This window comes from Sapajus apella, unplaced genomic scaffold, assembly GCF_009761245.1.
Source record: "Sapajus apella isolate SASKATOON/1434 unplaced genomic scaffold, GSC_monkey_1.0 scaffold94, whole genome shotgun sequence".
Lineage (NCBI taxonomy): Eukaryota > Metazoa > Chordata > Mammalia > Primates > Cebidae > Sapajus > Sapajus apella.
The window spans coordinates 2,920,113-2,935,746 of record NW_022437034.1 but is presented as its reverse complement, the minus strand read 5'-3'; the positions used below and the strand labels follow the sequence as shown (position 1 = coordinate 2,935,746).

The following is a 15,634-nucleotide window of genomic DNA, read 5'->3' as shown; positions in this document are numbered from 1 at the left end:
GGGGCATGCTATCTGGCTGTGTACCCCATGGGACTTCAGAGAATCTCAGCCTGCTAAGATTGTGGGTGCCCAGAAAGGAGTGATCCTCTCTTTTTCAAATCTGCCCCTTGGCTCTGGATGGCACCCTGGCTCACGCTGACCTGCCCCTCTCCCTAGATAGCAGCAGTCTCAGGATTCCCCTGACGTCCAGTGCCCCAGCTGTGTGCCTGGGCATCTCCCTGTCCTGGTGTGGGCGCGAGTGCCCCATATACTTGTACATTTAAGCTTCTGCCTGGCTGCATGAAACGGTGTGGAGAATGTCAGTGACAGAGCATGAGGCAGAAACTTATTAGCGGTGATATTTCCCCGGATCTTGGCGCTGCATTTGCTATTAGTTCTAATTCAGCGGCTCGCTCTACAAAAGCTTATTGTCCCCTAATGGGAAATCTACAAACCGAGTTTGACTTCTTTATTAAAAACCAACAAGCAGCGGATGAAAAAGAATCACCTGGCCCCTCTGGCCCCCTCCTCCTCCTGGAGCCCTGTGGTTTCCATCTGCCTCTCCCCACCCGCAACCTGTGCAAGAAATGCTGCCATCCACGACTTCTTGCTGCTGGGTTTTAAATTCCAATTGGGAGAAAATCCTTTTGGTGCAGGGAGGAGGCCGCTTAGCCGGGTGACAGCTACTTAAAAACCAGCCACGTGCAAAATCAGCCTGAAGGCGGTGACCTTTTCAAGTGTGGTCCTCGACATAAGTGACTGTGCCATCCAGAGGCCCTGCTAGAGAGACAATGTTCACTTATAGCCAAGGTGGTACCTGTCTTTGTTGCCAGACTCTCCGGCTGCCCCAGGGCCAGGGTGGACTTGGAAGGAAAGTGCAGGGCCCCTGCTGGTCCCTGGGATGGCTTTGAGGGAATTTGACAATGGGGCCCCTTCTACTAGGCCACTGTGGTTCCATGCCAGGGCACATCTTGGCTTGTCGAGTGCAAAGCGAGGTGGATTCCTGCTCCCACTCACCCCTGCACATGGAGACTCCCCTCTGCAGTCCCAGGGAGGGAGGCTGGGGGGCATACTTTTATTTGCAGGGATAAAAAGTGAGTTCAGTCCCTTCACTTTCCTTTCTCTGCATGCTCTGGCCCCTTTGATGGGGGCTGAGGCACAAAGAGATGCTCCGGTCCCTGCCTTAGCTGAGCCACAGGTTGGGATGGGTCTGGAGTTTGGGGCAGAGCTAGGGTTTCAAAATCTCATGAGGGCAGATCTCTGAAGGCCTTGCTTCTCAAAGTGTGATCCCTGACCGGAAGCATCCTCATCACCCAGGAACTGGGAGGAAATGCAGAATCCCAGCCCTGCCTCAGACCCACTAACTATGAATTTGCCTTTTAATGAGATCCCCAGGGAATTCCAGAGCATGGGGAACTTTGAGAAGCACTGGTCTCAGTCATGCCTGGATAGGGATGACCCAGGTTCCAGGCCTGTGGCTGTAGTGGAAACGTCAGTGTGGGAGTCACTCAGGTCAGGGTCCAAGTCCCAGCTCTGCCAGTGAGGAAGAAAGGCTTCGGTGACCATGGGTCCTCCCTGAGCTTCAGCCTCCCCATCTGGAAAGTGGGGCTGAAAGGGACCTGGCATACTGCTGCAGCTCAGCACGTTAGTTTCCATTTGACTACTTAGGCCTGTCCGGCCCCGGGCTAGTGCAGAGCACTTATCGCCCTAGACCTCCCTTACTCTCAACCCTCTCCGGTATTGCCTCCCCAAAGCCTGAACGGCTCCCTCTCCACTCCAGCCCACTCACCAGAACTCCCATTTGCACTAGCCATAGGCTGGGGCGTGGAGGCCGCTGCTGTTATGCATGGCTGTCTCATTGGCTGGAGTGACAGCCAACATTTCAGGTGCCAGGTATCACCTGCACAATCTCATTTCATCCTCACAAAAATATCATGAGGCAGGTACCACGATTACCCCCATTCTACAGATGAGGAAGTTGAGTTTTAGAGACCCAGGTCACACAGCAAGAGCACAGTAGAGCCAGATTTCAAACCCATATGGCTCCAAAGCCCCACACCCGTCTTTCTACTTGGTATTGCCTTAGGGTGTGGAGTAGGCTGCACGTTCCTCTGCACGTGCTGCTGGGGTCCCAGCCCAGAATTCACTGCCTCCTGGTGCAGAGCAGCATCTTGGCTGGTTGAAAGTGATGGGTGGGCTGGTCAGGGTTGTGAGTGCAGCTGGGATGAGAGGAGGCTTGGGGGCTGTGGTGAAGGCTGGGAAACTAAGCCCAGGTTTGGGTGATGTGGTCAGGGTCAGGTCATGGGGTGAAGAGTGCCAGCCCATGGTCATGACTGGCAGAAAATGCATTCTCATTCCCTCGTAACACCCTTGGGGTTTCTAGGTGGAAGGTTACAGGTTCGAGTCAGGCCGGTTTTTCTTTTCTTTTTTTTTTTTTTTTGAGACGGAGGTATTTTTTGCTCTTGTTGCTGGGCTGGAGTGTGATGGCATGATCTTGGCTCACCGCAACCTCCACCTCCTGGGTTCCAGATATTCGCCTGCCTCAGCCTCCCAAGTAGCTGGGATTACAGTTGCACGCCATCATATCCAGCTAATTTTTGTAATTTTTTTTAGTAGAGACTGGGTTTCTCCATGTTGGTCAGGCTGGTCTCGAACTCCCGACCGCAGGTCCACCTGCCTTGGCCTCCCAAAGTGATGGGATTACAGGTGTGAGCCACCACGCCCGGCTGGTTTTTAGGCTTCTGAAGATCTCCTGGTCTCTGTCCTCCTTCTCCTGACACTCCCTGAAGCCTGGGGTGCCAGACATAAAGACTCGAGAAGCAAGGCCCCAACTCTCTGCCCTTCTTTTTGCTATACTGGTTCTGTAGAGCCTCACCCTCCTGGTCACCCCGAAATTTTGCTCCCTCATGCCCATCTAGAAGGTTCCCCGGCAGGTATCACCTCGACTTTCCCATCACTTCCAGCTCCTTCCTATTCAGCAAGGAAACAGGATCCCTGGCCCAGATGAGGGCCTTTCTGCTTGGGAGCTGGCCCCAGTTTCTGCCCAGGGGTTGAGAAGACAGAGCTTGTTAAGGCCCAGTGTGGGGCAGTGGCGGAGGCTGCTGGTGAAGCTGGCTGTGGCAGGAAGGCTCTCCAGCATGCCTGCTCCAGGGTGAGATTTTCCTGAGCTTATGTCAAATCACAGCGCATCTCCAAATGTGACAATCTGATCTAATCCTCCCGGAGCCGATAATGCACTAACTCTTCCATCAACACACATTTGCCATCTCCCACAGACGGGAGGGGGGCAGGCCACGTGCGCACAGCTGCGTGTGGGGAGGTCTCCATGTGGAGGGGCCCGCTGGCTCCGCTGTCAGACCACGCTCTGCATCCCCGTGTGGCACGGAGCATATGAACCAGCGTGGAGATGGATTCAGCAATAATTTCAGACACAGAAAGCACTAAGGTGTGCTTGATATTCACATCAGACAAAATGTGGCTTGGTTTCAGACCCCTTTAGATCTTCGGAGGAGTGGAAAAGGGAAGAAAAAAGAAAGAGAGGGATAGAGAGAGAGAGAGAGAGAGAGAGAAGGGAGAAGACGACCTTCCAGTAATTCTCTTGTTCTTCACAGATCATAGCCATCAATGAAGGAATCCCGTGACATTTCCTCGCTTGACTCCCAGTTCCTGTTCCCCTCCAAGGGTGTCCTGGAGCCCCCAAATGAAGTCAGAGCAGACAATGTCTCTTCCTGAGTACCAGGGCCCTGGGCCTTCCCTAGCCAAGCGGGGAGGCAGCTAAATTGTTGCAGCAGTGGAGAGGCTTGCTGGGGGCCAGACTTTGGGACAGACTGCTGGGTAACTTCCCAAGCCGCAGGGACAGCCAAGGAGGTGGGGGCCATAGTCTACACTACTGGTTCATAGGAAGCACTCACCACCCTAGAAGGGCAAGGCCAGCAGCCCTGGGTACTTACAAACACCTCGATGGTGACAGGGACGGTGCTGTTGAGAGGGGGGTTGCCAGCATCCTTGGCCATGACCATCAGATAAATCAGCCCGTTGGGTATCTGTTCATAATCCAGCGGGCGACTGACGCTGATTACTGAAATGACAGGAACGGGCCAGATCCCTCTGTAAGCAAACTTGAGATGCCCATTCAGCCAGGGATCCCCTTTGGGCAGAGAAGGTATGGCTGGCATGGCCTGGGCCAGCTCTGCCTTGTTTTCTGAACACCTGGAGCCTCACCGTCTCGACTGAGGTTTACTGACTGCCTGAAATGTGTCAGACCAGTGCTGAGCCCACCAGGTGATAGCCAGTTGGTGGTAATGTAAGCCCCACTTTTACAGATGAAGAAACCAAGCTCAGAGACATTCAGTAACTTGCCCAAGGTCACACAGCTCTCAACTTAATAGAGTGGGGAGATGAGCCCAGGTTTGGCTGAATCCAGGGCCCAGGCTCTTTTTTAGTAGGCGCTCCTGCCTGCTTTTCTGTCTGTCATCTGTCTGTCTGTGTGTCTGTCTCACTCACTCATCTGGCACTTTTCTTTATGGATTTTCCCCCATCAGTCTGGAGGCTGCTCAGAGGACAGGGTCATGCCTCAGGCCTTCTAGCCCTCGCCCCGTCACCACTTCTCTCTCCAGGTAAGCACAGAGTTCCCCAGTTGTTGCCCAGCATTGAGGATGCCAGGGAGGACCAGGCAGTGGGGTGCAGAAGGCAGGATCCTCCTCAGTCTCCTCTAGCCCTATTTCTCTAACCATCTTCTCTTCCCTCTCTTTTATTTATTTTTATTAAAAAACTTTTCTTTGTAGAAGCAAGGTCTGGCTATGTTACCTAGGCTGGTCTCAAACTTCTGGCTTCAAGCAATCCTTCCACCTGGGCTTTCCCAAGTGCTAGGATTACAGGCGTGAGCCACTATCCCTGCGCCCTGCGCCCCCATCTCTCTCCACCTCTCTCTCTCCTCTTCCCTCCATTTCCTCCCCAATTTATGCTATGAGCTCTTCCTACCCATCCAGTCACCCATTCGCGGCACTGTCTAGACCCCATGGGGAGGTACTCGGGGTTAGGTGCTGCAGACCTTACCTTCAACAGAACTCTGTTTAGAGGTGGGTAAAGACCCCTAATGCCAAAGGCAGACCCAGGCAGAGAGGCAGGGTTTACAGGGAGCTAAGACAGATGCCTCTGCCCTGAAACAACCCCACCACTGCACATACCTGAAGTCTCTCCATTAGTACTTGTTTGTGCTAAGCCACTGATTCTCAGCTGGGGAGGGAAGACATATTGGCTTGGGAGTGGGGGACATGGGAGGTCTGAGAAGGCATTACAACAATATTAAATTACAACTTTCTATTTGGAACAGGGAAACAAGATTATTGCTTTAGTAATATAAAATCTAAGGGGGATTCTTCTAGCTGAGAGGAGGGAGAGGTATGGGGCAGGCAGAGGCATGGAACTTTTAAGTTTTTGAAAGAGGGATGGGGCCGGGCACCGTGACTCACACCTGTAATCCCAGCACTTTGGGAGGCCGAGGCGGGCGGATGGCTTGAGGTCAGGAGTTCAAGACCAGCCTGACTAACATTAGCAAAACCCTGTCTCTACTAAAAATACAAAAATTAGCTGGGCGTGGTGGATTTCTCTTTCTTTTTCTTCCCTCCTTCCCTCCCTCCCTCCCTCCCTTTCTTCCTTCTTTTTCTTTCCTTCTTTCTTTCTTTCTTTCCCCTCCCCTCCCCTCCCCTCCCCTTCTTCTTTCTGGCTCTGTCACCCAGGCTAGAGTGCAGCGGTGAAACCTGGGCTCACTGCAACCTCTGTATCCCATGTTCAAGTGATTCTCCGGCCTCAGCCTCCCAAGTAGCTGGGATTATAGGCATGCGTCAACATGCCCAGCCAATTTTTGTAGAGACAGGGTTTCACCATGTTGGGCAGGCTGGTTTGGAACTCCTGACCTCAGGTGATCCACCTGCCTTAGCCTCCCAAAGTGCTGGATTACAGGTGTGAGCCACCGTACCCAGTCAGAACTGCAATTTCTACAAGGGCATTTCTCTGAACTAACTGTGGGGCAGTGGGAGGAACAAGGACTGGACCCAGAGTCATTCAGTGCACCTCCATCCCTTCTGCCTTGGGGGCACCTAACCCAGGTTCCAGGAATCAGAGAAGCTTCCCAGAGGAGGAGGTGTCAAATAAGCCCTTAAAGCTAGCCAGGGGTTACACTCTGGACAGCCAAAGGGAGGGGAGACCAAGGGGCAGGGAGGAAGGGCTTTCCTGGCTAAAGGAACACACTTTGCAAAGACTTGGGGGTGAACACCAGCAAGGGGAGACAGTGTCAAAGTGTTTGAAGAGGCTAGATTCTGGTGGGGCAAGGGCTGCTGAGAGCTGAGGCTGGCAGAGCAACCAAGGGCCAGACCACACAGGGACTTGGTGCCAAGCTCAGCAGTTTTGCTAGGAGATTCAGGCAAGTTGCTCCCTGTCTCTGGGTCTTAGCTGCCTCATCTGAAAAACAAAGTGGTCTCTTTTGCCTGAGGTTGCTGCTGCTGCTATTTCCTGCCAGGTCTCTAGGGATGGGGACTCACAGCGGACAGCAGGGCACAGTGCAGAGTACCTGGACCTACAGGGCCGCCCAAAGAGTGGGGAGGCTTGGCTAATGAGCTTCCACCCCACAGACCTGCCTGTAGCCTTGGTAAGAAACAGAGAACCCCAGAGATTCTATTAACATCAGACTTCTGGCTCAAATGCAGGGCTGGTCATGGCCGAAGAACCAGAGAGCGATCCCGCTGATGAGACACAGATACCCTACGGAAGGGTGACTCAGGCCACGTCCTCCTCCAGCCCCAGGTGCCCGGGGCAGCTTCCTGAGCAGCCCAGGGTGTCAGGAAGACAGAGGGTGTCTGCCCCTCCCAAGCAAGGGAGGTGTGAGTGCAGAGACCACACCGGCCCTCCTCCCGGCTGGGCCCTGAGTTCTGCCTCACACCTACCTCCATAGCCTTCATACAGGCTGATGTCGAAGTAGCTGCCAAAGGCGGACGCGCTGACAATGCTGTAGGTGATCTGGTTGTTCGGGGGGGAGTCTTCGTCCGTCGCCTGGAAGGAAAAGGGCAGACAGGGGCTGTGAGCCTGCAGAAAACTGGGGGCCAGAAGGGGGTAGGGCCAGAAGAGGGAGGGAGGGAGGGGAAGGCTGCTCACAGTTCCTTCTTTGGGTGGTCCAGCCCTGGGTCATGTCCTGGCCCAGGACCCCAGGAGGCACCCCAGGTCTTTCAACTGGAGGCCACCCTCTGGCTCCCAGTAGACGCCCTCCTCCCCTCCACCTGCTGGTGTGGAAGCGGCCTGGGGAATCTAGAGGGCAGGTGGGAGGCCCAAGAAGAAGGCGAGGCCCGGCCTTCCCAGAGGCTGAGCCATGACCACCTCCCACCCCACCCCAGCTGGAACACCCCACCTGCAGGTGTCCTCCGACTCTGGGATCCAGTTAGGGCCTTTGGGTTATGTACCCCTTACAGCCAGTGGTAATTTCTTATTTAATTTCTGCCTCCCTCGCTTAGACCACCAGCTTCATGTGAGCAGCAACCTTGTTTCTTGACTGCTGCTGCATACCTCCAGGCCAGCCCAGTGTTTGGCCACAGTGGGTGTCTAATCCATGCATGTTGCATGAGTTGAGGAAAGAGGGCACGTGGAGCGTGGCCAGGGATCTCTCTTCCCCTTGATTGTCATCTGTGGGCGCGGAGTTAATGAGTTTCTTTCCAGGAGGTCCCTCACTCTAGGGTCTCCATGGTCCCCACCACTCAGGGTTGACTTGTTGCTGAGCAGGGGGCAGGGGCAGGGCAGGGCAGGGCTGTATGAGGGACCATGGCCAGGCTGGGCAGGCACATGGTCTATCCTTCTTGATATCCCCCGTGCTCACCCCTCCAGCCTTGCCTTCATCCCTGCCTGCTTCAGAAACGAGTTCCAAATGGAGGCTCTGGGTCCTGTCCCTTTGGGTAGGCAGCATGGGGAAGGGGACACATTTAAAAGTCTCTGGTCAAAGGTCACTGAAGCCTAATGGGGGACTCACTGCAGGAGGCACTTGAATAATGGCATTCCAGGACTAGGCCTGGCACTGATACCCTGTAACTATGTCTTTGTGAGCAAGCCTCTCCCCTCCCGGTTCCCTTTCTGTAAAATGGGTTGCACTTCGTGGTCTCTGCGGCTCCTTCCAGTTGCAGCACTTCCTGATTCTAGTTGGCCATTAAAGGGCTTAGAAGGGGTCCTGAGATAAGGAACTGCTCCCCACTCGATTCCCTTGCTAAGGGAGATGGTGGCAGGTGGGTGCGGGTGGGATCCTTTCGCTAAATGCTGATTTAACATGTAAGCTGAGACAGATACTGTGTACAACACCCCACTTGGTACCAAGGACATGAGGTGTTGCTCAGAGAAGGGCTGACGCAGACCAAGAATTTGACCCCCAAATCTATGCAACATTCTTTGTGGATGGGAGGCCAGCCCCTCTTGTGGTGGGTTCCCCAGGGGGTTGGTCAAGAGGAAAGCACAGGCTAGGCACGGTGGCTCAAGCCTGTAGTCCCAGCTACTGGGGAGGCAGAGACAAGAGGATTGCTTGAACCCAGGAGTTTGGGTCTTCAATGAATTCTCATTGTACCACTGCACTCCAGCATGGGTGAAGGAGTGAGGTCCTGTCTCAAAACATACAAACAGAAAACAAAAAGGTAGCAAGCAAGCAAGCACGGGGGAAGGGTAAGATGCATGGCAGGAATGCAGGGCTCCCTGGCACCTTACCCGGAGCCGCACCAGCTGTGTGACAGAAGGCTCGTTCTCCCGCAGAGCACCCACGTAGGCGTCCTTCTGGAAGGTGGGCACGTTGTCGTTGACATCCAGCACATTGATCCTGACCCGGCCTGTGGTCTCCTCGCCGCCCCCGTCCCGGGCAATGACCGTCAGGGTGAAGCGCTGGATGAGCTCATAGTCCAGTCTGGCAATCAGCATGATGAGTCCCATGTCCTTGTCCAGTGAGAACCTGGGCCAGGCCGGGAGGATGGAGGGAAGGAACAGTGGTTTAAAACGGGTTTGTTGATGAGGCTGGCATTTCCCAGCCTGTCCTCGTCCAGGGTGGCAATAAATGAAGTCTGCAATCTGCCTTCCTTTTCACTTGCCCTACCTGAGAAGAGCCGATATTTCTAAGGGGGAGGTGGGTGGGGGCAGGGATCAGGATCACAGTGGGTGGGGAGGAGGAGTTGCCTGATGTAAGCAAGGAGGAAATCCAGACAGAACGACCCTCCTCCTTCTGTGAACAGGGGCTCCCACCTACTGCAGATATTTAGACTTTGGAGAACTGTGAGAGTAAAAACTTCTGCCGTCTCAGATTGTTTTGCACCAGAAAGCTCTGAATTGGAGGAAAGCAGCTGGTGAAGGGCAGGATGGCTGGTCCTCTCTTGGGAGCTGCCACTTGATTTGAGGAACTGAGTCTTGGGTGGGAGGCTGGCAGACATCTACCAGGTAGCAGCAAGGTCCGGCAAGATGATCCCTCCAACCACCTCCTCTAAATGTCCCCTCAGGAGCCTCATCTGAGCTGTGAGTTCACATCTGCGTGCTCTGACCACAGCTGCCCAGCCACCAAGCTTGGAAGGTTCTGGCTCAGAGTGAGGAAAGTCTCAGGCCCAGAAGATGGGAAGATATGAGACCATCCAAGATGATCAGGATAAGGCCATGTGAACATGGGTCCCCTGGGGCAAGGGCGCCCTGTACATTCAGCCAGACTGGCACTTTCCTCCCATTTGAGGTCCCCATTACCAAGTGGCAGAGAACAGCCAGATGAACCTAACAATCTCCCTATCTCTTTTTTTTTTTTGAGACAGGGTCTCACTCTGTTGCCCGGACTGGAGTGTAGTGATGCGATCTTGGCTCACCACAACCTCGGTCTCGTGGGTTCAAGTGAGTTTCCTGACTCAGACTGCCGAGTAGCTGGGACTACAGGCGCCTGCCACCACGCCTGGCTAATTTTTATACTTTTAGTAGAGACGGGGATTCACCAAGTTGATCAGGCTGGTCTTGAACTCCTGACCTTAGGTGATCCATCCGCCTCAGCCTCCCAAAGTGCTGGGATTACAGGCATAAGCCACTGCACCCAGCCCCTTCCCTATCTTTTCTTGATCAGATAGTAGGGGCCAGTCATTCAAGCTGACAGCCACTGCCTCACTCATTCCACTGGGCTTCCCAATGCATCAGACACGTGACCCTTGAGCATGTTAAAAGTGAGAGGGGGCCAGGCATGGTGGCTCATGCCTGCAATCCCAGCACTTTGGGAGGCTGAGGCAGGTGAATCACCTGAGGTCAGGAGTTTGAGACCAGCCTGGCCAACAAGGTGAAATCCCATCTCTACTTAAAATACAAAAAATAGCCGAGCATGGTGGCACGTGCCTGTGGTCCCAGCTACTCGGGAGGCTGAGGCAGAAGAATCGCTTGAACCCAGGAGGTTGCAGTGAGCCAAGATTGCGCTGCTGCACTCCAGCCGGGTGACAGAGCATGACTCCATCTCTAAAAAAAAAAAAAAAAAAAAAAAAGTCAAAGGGCTGCCCCTTGGCTTGGATTAACTGAAGACAAGGGAAAGAGATGGCCCAGAACCAAGCCAAGACCATGTTACCATGAGGGGTGACTTGGCAAGGCTGGCATGTGTCAGGCAGGGAGGCAAGTGACCCATCTATGGGCTGCTGAACATTGAAAGCCCTCCTGCGGCAGACTTTGTAGCCTAGTGGTGAAGGTCACCTGCAGAAGCCTGATCATAGCACTGACAGCTATGTGACTTTGGACAAGTGACTTAGCCTCTCCGAGTTGCACTTCCTTATCTGTAAAGTGGGGATGATAAAAGTGCCTGGCACTGAGCTCCTGTGTCACTTCACCGTGAGGATGATATGAGATAATGCGTGGGAAGCCCTTGACTATGATGAGCCTGACATGTAGTGGTTGTGGCTGGTGGTGGCAATGGCGGTGGTGGTGGTGGTGGTGGTGATGGTGGTGGCGGTGGTGGTGGTGGTGGCGGTGATGGTGGTGGTGGTGATGGTGGTGGCAATGATGGCGGTGGTGGTGGTGGTGGCTGTGGTGGCGGTGATGGTGGTGGCGGTGATGGTGGCGGCGGTGGTGGTGATGGCGATGGCAGTGGTGGTGGCAGTGGCGGCGGTGATGGTGGTGGTGATGGTGGTAATGGCTGCGGTGGTGGTGATGGCGGTAGCGATGGCAGTGATGGCGGTGGTGATGGTGGCGGTGGTTGTGGTGATGGCAGTGGTGGTGGTGATGGTGGCAGTGGTGGTAGTGATGGCAGTGGTGGTGATGACGGTGGTGGCCATGGTGGTGGTGGTGGCGGTGGTGTTGATGGCATTGGTGGCGATGGTGGTGGTGGAGGTAGTGGTGGCAATGGTGGTGGTGGTGGCGGCGGTGATGGTGGTGGTGGTGGCGATGGCGGTGGTGATGGCAGCAGCGGTGATGGTGGTGGTGATGGCGGTGGTGGCGGCAGTGGCGATGGTGGTGGCGGCAGTGGTGGTGGTGGCGGCAGTGGTGACGATGGTGGTGGTGGTGGTGATGACGGTGGTGGTGATGGCAGTGGTGATGGCGGTGGTGGTGGTGGTGATGATGGTGGTGGTGGTGATGACGGTGGTGGTGATGGCGGTGGTGGCGATGGCGGTGGTAGTGGTGGTGGTGATGGCAGCAGTGGTGGTGGTGGCAGTGGTCGTGATAGCGGTGGTGGTGATGGCGGTGGCGATAGTGGTGGTGTTGGTCGTGGTGGTAATGGCGGTGGTGGTGATAGCGGTGGTGGTGATGGCAGTGATGACAGTGGTGGTGGTAGCGGTGGTTGTGGTGGTGATGACGGTGGTGGTGGTGGTGGTAGTGGTGGCAGTGGTGGTGGCGGTGCTGGTGGTGGTGGCGGTGGTGGCGGTGGCGGCGGTGGCGGTGGCGGTGGCGGTGGCAGTGGTGGTGTGCAGTCATTAGTACTCAAAGCCTCTCAGAGACACAATTTATCCATTCCCTAAGCTAAAGGCTATCTTTTGAGGGTCACATAAGCTATGCCCCAGAGAGTTGAGGAGAGTTGACCAAGGCTGTGCCACAATCAGGGTCAAACCAGCCACAGTGCCCATGGGTTCCAACTTCTAGTCTAGTGCTCCAGCCACAGGGCCCAGAATCCTCCTTCCCTGGGCACTGAAAAGTTCCTAGATCTCATTAGTCTGGGGAGGGCCAAGGACCACTGTGGAGGGGCCTGAGGGACTGTGGACAGTCTTACCTGTCAGGGTCATCACTGAAGAAATAGTTGACTTCCCCGAAGGTACCGACGTCATTGTCTGTTGCCTGCAATGGTGAGAACAAGAAGTCATTACTGCCAGACCCAGCTGAGGCTTCAGGTCCCCAGGAAACCCATGTTCCTCCCACACAACTCCTTTGGCCCAGGTTGAATTTTCTAGAGCCATGCTGTTCAAGAAGGATGTCACTGGCCACTACTGGCTGTTTAAATTTACACTGGAGGGCACAGTTCCACAGGGCTGGTCTACCAGGCACCTCTAACTAAGTGAAACCACCAGTCCTGGGCTCATACCAGGCTGGGCAAGCTTAGTCTCTGCAGATGCTCAGAGGGCTTGGGAGAGAGACCCTGGACCCGCGGCCTGGAATCCCAGCCTGTGGTTTTGTGAAGTATCACAAATGAAGGTGGGTGTGCGTTCAACATCTGGTGGGTTCTTCTGGTATTTCTCCCGCAATCCCTAAAGCCTCCAAGTCAGATGTGCTGGCCAGTAGGGGAAATCCCATGGGGGACCTAGTCCCTCCCTTCTTTGACCCTGGAAAGAGTCCATTGCATGTGTAAGGCAGACCTTCTGCTCAACAGCCTTCACTTTTAGAAACACCCTGCTACCCTCCCACCTGCTTCCTCTGGTTCCTCTCCCTGCTTGCACAAAAGGCCTGGGTGGGAATTGCCTGCCTGTCCCTCACCACAGGGGCTGGCCTGGAGTGGTCCTTAACCACAGCTGGGTCCATCAGAATTCTCTGGGGATTCTTCCTATTGCGTTGCTGGAGATAAAAGCTTTCCGCCAGTGAGTGGAGCAGGGACGACATGAACTGGGAGCTGCCGGACGTTCCGGGAGGATGAAGCTGCACCCAGACCTCAGGAGCGCTAGGAGAAGAGAAGGCCGAATCCTGGTAGTTTTAGAACCCTGAATCTGATCCGACATTCCTTCTCCACAGTTGATTTGGTTTGTGAGTTCACTGAGATCTCTCTCTCTCTCTCTTTTTTTAGAGATGGGTCTCGGTATGTTGCCCAGGTTGACCTCCAACTCCTGGGCTCAAGGGATCCTCCCGCAGTGGCCTCCTGAGTAGCTGGGACTACAGGCGTGAGCCACTGTGCCTGGCTAAGACCTCTTTTAACCGGGCTGGTCCAAGCTGGGTTTCTGTCACTTACGGTCAAAAGAGACAGAAGGAAGAGAGACCAGCCTTATGCGGATGACAAGGACAATGATGGTGGCAGCCTGCATGGCTGTCGCACCTTTCACATTTTCAAAGAACATCCAGGTTTACTAAGGCCTCATTTACTCCTCACAGCCATCCACATGATGAAAAATCCGACATTTCCATCCATCTCACAGGCCACACGGTCGAGGCCAGATCCTAGTAAGGCCTGGTGAAAGCCTGCTGCCAGTCTGGGTTAGAAGCAGGTCAGAAGCGGAGTGGGACAGAAACTGGCCTCTCCACCCCAGCCTGGTGTTCCTTCCCTGTGGCCAACCCTGTGAGGCCTCCTCCATCTACCCCCTACCTGCAGTTCTAGTGGGGGTTTGGCTTTTATGACTGGGAACAACGGCTTCTATATTGTTCCTGGCATGGTTCTAATCCACCAGTGCAGGCTAAATGACATCATTCATTCATTCAATAGTTATTTATGAAGCACACAGTCCGTGCAAGGTGCTGTTCTAGATGTCACCCCTGCTCTCTTCCCAGGCCACTGCCCTAGAGCTGGGCAAACTGCTGCCTGCCACCAGATGCCCATAGGGAAAGGCCTCAGACTGACTTTGGGTCCACTTGCATCTGTTTTATACTAAGGTGTCTCTATAAGTGGATAAAGCCCACACGGCTAAAAATATGTTTTGATGTCTTTGTGCTCAATATTTTTTGAGGTTCCTTTTATGGTTCCTGGATTCTATAAAATCCAGTAAATTCTATGTTCTTTATGATAAGCCTGAATTTTCAAGGAAAAGCTAATCTGTGTTTAGTGTATTCAGTGCAGGAAGGCAGATAAGTGAAAAATATATTTCTATCCCAAATGAATGAAACAAAAAAATGTTTATACCCAAAGGGTTAAGATCTTAGTTATCCAGAAAATTTGGCTAGACATAAAGATGCCATTTCTGGGGGCTCTGGACTGCCAGCTTCTATAGGACTGCCTCCAATTTCCATTCAATGTCCCCACAGCTCATGCTCCCACAGACTGTGCAGACCTCTGTCCCCGCCACCACCCCGGCCAGGCACAGACCTCATCAAGGGTCCTCAGGGGCGCACGCTGAACAAGTGAAAGGAAGGCACTGAGCCATGTCACCACCCTCCAACCCAGGACTGGCTCCTGGACGGGCCCTATCCCACTGCCTTGACCATTCCTCATGATGGCGGCAGCCACTGCTGGCTACTGCACACCTTCTACCTACGACCCCTTCATCCTCACAGCAGCCCTGTGAGGTAGGTACTATTATTAGCATCACTTCCCATTTACAGATGGGGAAACTGAGGCATCTAGTTGATACATCGTCTATGAAAGGCTTCAAATCTAGAGAAAGAACAGTGCTGGATTTGAATCCTGTGCCATCAAGCCATGCCTTTGGCCTCCATCAGTTATTGCCTCTGAGCCAAGAGGGGCGAATGTTCTCAGAAGGAAGGGAGCCTGGTTATTCCAGGCAAGAGGAGACCACATTGCCCTCAGTAACCCCAGATTCCTCCTCCCTTTATAGGGACCGAGGAGAAGGGCAGCAGGAGGAATCCCAGAACCTTTCCCACCCCCAGGTTCCACTGACGATCCTGATCATCAAGCATGGTCTTGTTGGGCTGTTACGACTGCAGCTTGGTCTGGGGAAGATTTGACTGTGATGCCATTGAGCCCCTTGTGAGGGGTCACTGTGGTGTGGAGACCCCTCCAGGTCACCGTGTGACCAAACTGTACCCCCTTGGCCCTCATCATGTGCCTTTGTCAAGGGAAAAGGGTTTTGGGGATGGACGAAGGTGGGGCAGGCACCTGTGGGGCTCACTGCACAGCACAGACAGTGCCTGGCATGTAGTAGATGCTTCATAAATGCTGGAAAAATGAATGAGCAAATTCCAATAAGAAGGGGATGGTGCAGAGAAAACAGGGAAGAGGCAGAGAGACAGGGGTGAAGAGAAAGAAGATAGGACCCAGAAGAAACAGGACAGAAGTGGAGCAAATGGCAGAAGGAAAAAGGAAAGGGAAGTGGAGGAGAGACGGCAGTAGGAGGTGGAGGAGAGCAGCTGGGAAGTCGAAAGTGGGGTGTGCAGGAAGGGAGGGGCCTGGGTCATGAGGGGCGTGCTGCCCCCGGAGAAGGTCACATCTGAGCCCTAGGGATGAGCCCTTCAGATAAGGGTGCCCCACAGGATTGCTCTGGACTGTCAGGACAGGAAGGATGTGTGAGGTGCCCACATCCTGTTCCCTCCACCCTGGAGCCTAGAGCAGCTG

General features: G+C 54.2%; 1 protein-coding gene across 7 annotated transcripts in view; it reads right to left on the bottom strand.

The window, feature by feature from the left end:
* Positions 1–15,634, bottom strand: part of CDH23 (cadherin related 23) — a 418,948-nt gene that overhangs the window by 129,251 nt on the left and 274,063 nt on the right. For all 7 annotated transcript variants that reach the window (XR_004262173.1, XM_032256272.1, XM_032256266.1 and 4 more), the window contains 4 exons: positions 12,200–12,264; positions 8,710–8,947; positions 6,921–7,026; positions 3,930–4,057 (listed from right to left, as the gene is read on the bottom strand). Coding sequence is in view for 6 of the 7 variants with exons in the window: in XM_032256272.1 (XP_032112163.1) it covers positions 3,930–4,057; positions 6,921–7,026; positions 8,710–8,947; positions 12,200–12,264 (537 nt within the window). In the remaining variant the exon portion in view is untranslated. The remainder of the gene's footprint in view (positions 1–3,929; positions 4,058–6,920; positions 7,027–8,709; positions 8,948–12,199; positions 12,265–15,634) is intronic.